This window comes from Parasteatoda tepidariorum, chromosome 3 (assembly GCF_982258835.1).
Source record: "Parasteatoda tepidariorum strain Cologne lab strain chromosome 3, Ptep-v5.0, whole genome shotgun sequence".
NCBI classification, from domain to species: Eukaryota; Metazoa; Arthropoda; class Arachnida; order Araneae; family Theridiidae; genus Parasteatoda; species Parasteatoda tepidariorum.
The window spans coordinates 14,580,656-14,587,550 of record NC_141757.1 but is presented as its reverse complement, the minus strand read 5'-3'; the positions used below and the strand labels follow the sequence as shown (position 1 = coordinate 14,587,550).

At 34.7% G+C, this 6,895-nt stretch overlaps 1 protein-coding gene across 1 annotated transcript; it reads left to right on the top strand.

Moving 5' to 3' along the window:
- The first annotated feature begins 1,489 nt into the window (after window positions 1-1,489).
- LOC147812968 (uncharacterized) lies at window positions 1,490-6,654 on the top strand. Its single transcript, XM_087158533.1, has 5 exons — window positions 1,490-1,744; window positions 2,255-2,420; window positions 3,047-5,104; window positions 5,238-5,278; window positions 5,353-6,654. Exons 1-5 carry the CDS (start codon window positions 1,490-1,492, stop codon window positions 6,652-6,654), a joined length of 3,822 nt encoding a protein of 1,273 aa, XP_087014659.1.
- Window positions 6,655-6,895: the final 241 nt, after the last annotated feature.

The window sequence follows — 6,895 nt, the reverse complement described above, 5'->3', positions numbered from 1 at the left end:
TAAAGGTTCTATGTAATGAAACCTTAATTAAACCTTGGAGAAACATCCGTTTTTTCTCGTCTTCAGTGATGAAATAGAGTAGTTTTAAAAGCAAAACAAAGCCAATTGTCGATAAAAATGTATTTTACTAATTATTTGCTAGCTAACTTTTATTCAATTCCAAGGTGATTTTCCAAGCGGGAGTGCTAAGAGAATTTCGGAATTTTTGGCTAATACACTTTATCTTTCCTTACTGTAAGTCAATTTGTTTTTATTTATTACACTAAGTTTAGGGACAAAAAAAGTTTTAAACGTGACTGTAAGCATGCAACAATCAAAAACACACAATTATAAAAATTAAAAAAAAAATTATCAATGCTTCAAAATACTGACAGGTGAGACAAAAAACCAAAAACGGCAATTAAGTTTGCTTGTTTCACTGGTTTTTCAGTTTGAAAAACAAACGCATTTGTACTAATAAACCAGCCAAACCTAGATTAAACTGACAAAGTCTAAGTAAAACGCATGATGTTTTTTTTCTTCCTTTTTTTTTACTGAAACTGACAATCCAAATATTCTTAACGAAATATTACACACAATAACTTCAAAAACTATAAAAAGGAACATTTGAAAATAAAATGGATAAAACTTGAAAACGGGGCCAAATAAACAAAAAAAATTCCAACTGAAATCTGAAGATTACATGTCACAAAGATATATACGATTAGTGTCTCGAATACCTAGATCAAATAAACAATGTCTCAAACGTGCTGGACAAATGCCAAATAGAACAGAGAAGAGGAACAAAAATTGATCTGATGTTCGTGTCCTCGAACGCTAAGTGACAAGGCAATTTTCCCCTTTTTGTCACTTTCTTGCAAACCATTCAAAATCAGTAGACTGAGAAATATTTTGAAATTCGTTAATCTTTTTTTATAAATCAGATATCCATATATTAGCTTATTAACAAAGACATCTCTTTTATAAGTCAATCATGAAAAATACATTTCTTTTATTAATCAGATACTTATATGATTGCCATTAAAAATACATCTCTTTTATGATTCAGTAACAAAAGTTACATCTCCTTTATTAATCAGGTTTTCATATGTTAGCTATTAAAAAGACATCGCTGTTATAAGTCAATTATGAAAAAGACATCTCTTTTATTAATCAGGTATTCATATGCTAGCTATTAAAAAGACATCGCTGTTGGAAGTCAATTATGAAAAAGACATCTCTTTTATTAATCAGGTATTCATATGTGTTCAATATCTCAGAAATATAGCGCCAACTTGGCATCTTTGTCTCAGCATCCTCGCCACCGTTTGTTGTAACCCTAATCAGTTGAAAAATAGTTGTTGATCTTATAGCATGAGCGTGCTCGTAGCACCAATCATAATAAAAATCTTTAATACAGTCCATTCTATTTTAATCATTTGTTAACAAACGAACCAGCATAGAAATCAATCAATTGGTATCGAACATTAGTGATCCGTAAAAACCGGAGATGGAAAAAGAAAAACTAAATAGATCGAAGCGTGCCGTCAAAGGTACCATAACAAAGCTAGAAACATACATTGACCAGACGAAGGAACATAACCATACTGAATTAGAGGTCAAGCTGAAGCGTGTGGAACAATTGTATAAAAAAGTTGATGAATTAAAGGAGCATTATTATGGGCTAAAAGACATAACTGACCCTGAGGTAACTGAAGTAGAAACGGACTTGGAGGGAACAGTAGACAGACTCGAAGCTCTGGAGGTAAGAATTAAAGATATTCTTAACTCCTTGATAATTAAACCTTCAATAATTAATTGTGAAAATGAAATATCTCAGGCTGATTCGAAAACAAAACTAGAAATTAAACTACCCGAGATACCACTACCGGTATTTCATGGTAAATTTGACGAATGGCCCAATTTTAAATCGCAATTTGATAACATTATAACTAAAAACAATGATTTAAATGACTCTCAAAAATTGCATTATTTGAAAGCGTCATTGCTGGGCGACGCTAAACGTCTGGAAACTGTTGACGATTCTTTTGAATCACTTTTAAAAGCATTAGAAAATAGATTTGAGAATAAACGTCTCCTGACTGAGACTTACATAAATCAAATTTTGGAAATTGAAAAACTTACAAATGAATCAGCTGGAGATATTAGAAACATGGTAGATATTTTAAAGAAAAATATCAGAGCTTTGAAGCTTCTAAATTTTGATCGTAATAATTTATCTGACATACTTCTGCTTAACATCATTTTGAAAAAGGTAGATCGAGAAACTAGAAAACAATATGAACAAACGATCGCATCAAATGAAATACCAGAATTGGATAAGTTTTTAGAATTTTTAGAAAAAAGAAGCCAAATTCTTGATAGTATTAGTCGAACAGCTTCTTCTTCAATTTATAAACATAAGCAAGCTGTTAATAAGAGTAAATCTTTCCTGAATTCGAATAATAATCCTAACTCTTGTGTAATCTGTAAATTACCACACATGATTTATAAGTGCATACTTTTCAAAATATGAAGGTTTCGGATAGATTTAATGAAATAAAACGATTAAATTTGTGTATTAATTGCTTAAAGAATAATCACAAAGTTAAAGACTGTAAATCGAATAATTCTTGCTTCGTTTGTAAAAAACGCCATAACACTTTACTGCATATTTATGAGATTTCTTCCCCGCCTCCTACCTCCTCAGTTTCTACGATGCCAGGCGCCGATCAAACAACTGTCTCGCAAGTGCATGATTCATTCCCACAAGAACATTCGAACACTTTTTCTAATTATTTAGTATCAAAAAAGAAACAAAATATTCTCTTGCCTACTGCAGTTGTTTATATTAGAAATGAATTGGGAGACTATTATCCATGCAGAGCGATTTTGGATTCCGCTTCTCATCTTTCTTTCTGTAAACAAAATTTAGCTAATAACTTAATGTTGAAAAAGGAAAAAATAAATGCTTCTGTTTCTGGATTGAGTGATATTTCGGTAAATATCAAACAAAAGGTAACCACTGCAATTAAAAACAATAGTGGAAGTTTTTCAACATCTTTAGAATTTTTAATTGTTCCTTCGATTACAAATTTGACGATAATTAGTCCGGTTGAAGTATCTAATATAAAGATTCCATCGGACATTAATTTGGCTGATCCAGAGTTTAACACACAAAAAGAAGTAGAATTAATTATAGGTTGCGAGCTCTTTTTTGAAATTTTAAAGCCAAATCAGCTTCGATCGCCATGTAGTAATTGGTTGTTTCAAGAAACTGTTTTTGGTTACATAGTCGTAGGGAGCTCCGATAATAGTACAAATAGAGCATATTGTGGATTAACGCTCAGTTCAGATATAAATTCGGAAAGCCTTGATAAACAGCTACAAGCATTTTGGAATATAGAAACTGTTGAGGAGCCCTCTGTTGAACATAGTGTCGAATTTGAGTTATGCGAAACTCAATACAACAATACTCATTATCGAAATCATGAAGGGCGTTACATAGTACAGTTGCCTTTGAAGGAGGATCCCTCTTCGCTCGGTGATTCTAAAGCCGTTGCCGAAATGCGTTTAAATCAGTTATGGAAAAAACTGTCAAAAGATGAGGAGTTGCAATCACTTTACAAATCATTCTTAATGGAATATGCTGACTTGCAGCATATGCAATTAGTTGTAGAACCTCTTGATAAAACAACTTCGTATTTTTTACCTCATCATGGTGTACTTCGCCCAGATAGTAAAACCACTAAGTTGAGGGTGGTATTTAACGCTTCCTCCAAAACGACATCGGGTCTTTCTTTAAATGATATTTTGTACAAGGGCGGTACTATACAACAAGATTTATTTTCAATACTTTTGCGATTCAGGCAACATGTATATGTGTTCACTACTGACATTTCTAAAATGTTTAGGCAAATTTTGATTCACCCTGATCATCGAAATTTACAGTTGATATTATGGAAGAATAGCGTAAATGACCCAGTGCAAACCTTCAAACTTAACACTGTTACATACGGAACTTCTTGTGCACCCTACTTAGCAACCAGAACTATTAAACAACTAGCCATTGATGAGGGTGATAGTTTTCCCTTAGCCGCTGCTGTAATAATTAGAGACACTTATATGGATGACATTTTGTCAGGTAGTTCAGACTTTCAAGAATTTCAATTACTACAAGAACAGTTAGTAGACCTGTTTAAAAAGGCGGGTATGAGCTTACACAAGTGGTGCACTAATACTCCAAATTTTCCTAATTCCATACCATTAGAAGACCAAGCCTATGATTTCTCTTGTGAGCCACCTAATACCATTAAATCCCTTGGGGTTATCTGGAACCCAAATTTAGATTATTTTACTTTCAAGGTTGATGTAAATATGCATGACTCATACACCAAACGAAAGGTCTTATCCACCATCTCACGCTTGTTCGACCCCCTTGGATTCCTTGGTCCCATACTAACCAAGGCTAAATTGTTTCTCCAGAAACTCTGGATACTCAGATTGGAATGGGATGAACCGCTTCCAGATTCAATGGCTAAGGACTGGCAGTGTTTTGTTTCTACTCTACCTGCCATTGAAAACATGCAAATTCCTCGTCACGTGGGGGAGAAGAGGGGAATCCTGATTCACGGCTTCTCCGATGCATCAGCCGTTGCGTATGGAGCAGTTCTGTACATGCAATCAATTTCGGGAGAAACATCATATACGAGACTTTTGTGCAGCAAGTCCCGCGTTTCACCAGTGAAACCTATCACGATCCCTCGCTTAGAATTGTGTGCCAGTGTTTTATTGGCACAGCTTTTGAACAAGGTTCTGAAGTCTCTAACCTTGCCCATTCAACAAATAATGTTGTGGACAGATTCTACAATTGTGTTGGCATGGCTTCAACGGTCACCTGATCAACTCAAGACTTTTATCAGCAATCGAGTTAAAGTAATACAAGAACTCACTAAGAACTGTCATTGGAATCACGTTGCATCTGATAAAAATCCTGCAGATGTCCTCTCTCGTGGTCTGAATGCTTCGGAAATTTCCTCCCATGAACTCTGGTGGTTCGGACCAGATTTTTTGAAACAAGATCTGAATATTGTTCCAATAGAATTTGAAAAACTCTCTTCGGACAGTGAATTTTTACAGAAACTCAAACCCCCTGCCAAAATACTTTTAACTTCTTATAAACTGGATTTAATTGACAATATTTTAAATCGTAGCAATAATTATACTAAAATTTTGAATGTTTTAAGTTATGCTTTCAGATTCATATTCAACTGTAGAAATCCAAGTAGCAAAAGATTTGGTAAGTTATCCTCTAATGAACTAAAGGACACGGAATCCTTATTAGTTAGAAATGTACAAGCATCTGCTTTTAAGGAGGAAATAGAGGCCATTTCCAAGGGCAAGGCTTTTTCAGGTAAGAGTAAACTTAACTCTTTAAATCCTTTCCTTGATGGTCATCAAATTGTCCGAGTCGGTGGTCGTTTGCATAATGCTGCTCTGGATTATTCTCAAAAGCATCCAGCTATACTTCCTGCAGACCATCCTTTCACTAAATTGTTAATGACTCATTTGCATATCAAAAATCTCCATTTAGGACCTCAAGCGTTGTTATATTGCACTAGAGAAAGGTTTTGGCCACTTCGTGGTCGATCGATAGCTAGGAAAATTGTACATAAATGCATAGTTTGTTTTAAACATAAACCCCTTGTTTCAAATCAACTTATGGGAACCTTGCCTCGAGAAAGAGTAAACCCTAATTATCCTTTTTTGCATTCTGGTGTTGATTATTGCGGCCCTTTCCAAATTAAATATAAACACCAGAGAAAAGGGAATTTCCAACGGATTTATGTTGCAATATTTGTGTGTTTAGCCTCGAAGGCGATTCACTTAGAAGTTGTTTCCGATTTAACAACCGATGCTTTTCTTGCTACTTTAAAGCGTTTTGTAGCTAGGCGTGGCAAATGTGCTACGATATCATCTGATAATGCAAAAAACTTTGTTGGGGCTAGTAGGGAATTGCAGCGATTGCAGAATTTAACTAGATTTCCTGACGATAAACTAGCATCCTATTTGGCATCTGAAGGGATAGTTTGGAATTTTATTCCTCCCAGAGCTCCAAATTTCGGGGGCCTCTGGGAGGGAGGGGTCAAATCCTTTAAGTTTTACTTAAAACGAGCTACAGGAAATCTAAAATTAACATTTGAGGAATTCCTTACAATAACAGCACAAGTCGAAGGAATTCTAAATTCTCGGCCATTAACACCTTTGTCAGATGATATTGATGACCTGGATGTTCTAACACCAGGGCATTTTTTGGTTGGAAGATCTATAACTGCCATAGCTGAACCAAGTTTGTTGGATAAATCGGAAACCCGACTTTCTCGATGGCAAAGGCTGACAAAAATTGTTCAATACATTTGGTCTAAATGGTCTCGCGACTATTTGAACAATTTGCAACAAAGAACAAAATGGAAAGTAGAGAAAACCAACATAAATTTAAATGCGATGGTTTTAATAAAGGAGGATAATCTTCCTGTAAATCAGTGGGTCTTGGGACGAATTTTAAAACTATTTCCTGGAACGGATGGAAGGGTCAGAGTAGCGGAGATTAAAACGAGCAAGGGAATTGTTAAACGTAGCATTAGTAAATTGTGTATTTTGCCATTGGACAATTAAAAAATATGTATGTTAATTTTCTCATTATGTGTACCTACAGCATTTATTCAATCTTTGTAAATTTTATATTGGAATATGTTTATGTACCATTGTTATGCTAATTTGTATGTTTATTGAATATAATTCAACGGCGGGTGGATGTTCAATATCTCAGAAATATAGCGCCAACTTGGCATCTTTGTCTCAGCATCCTCGCCACCGTTTGTTGTAACCCTAATCAGTTGAAAAATAGTTGTTGATC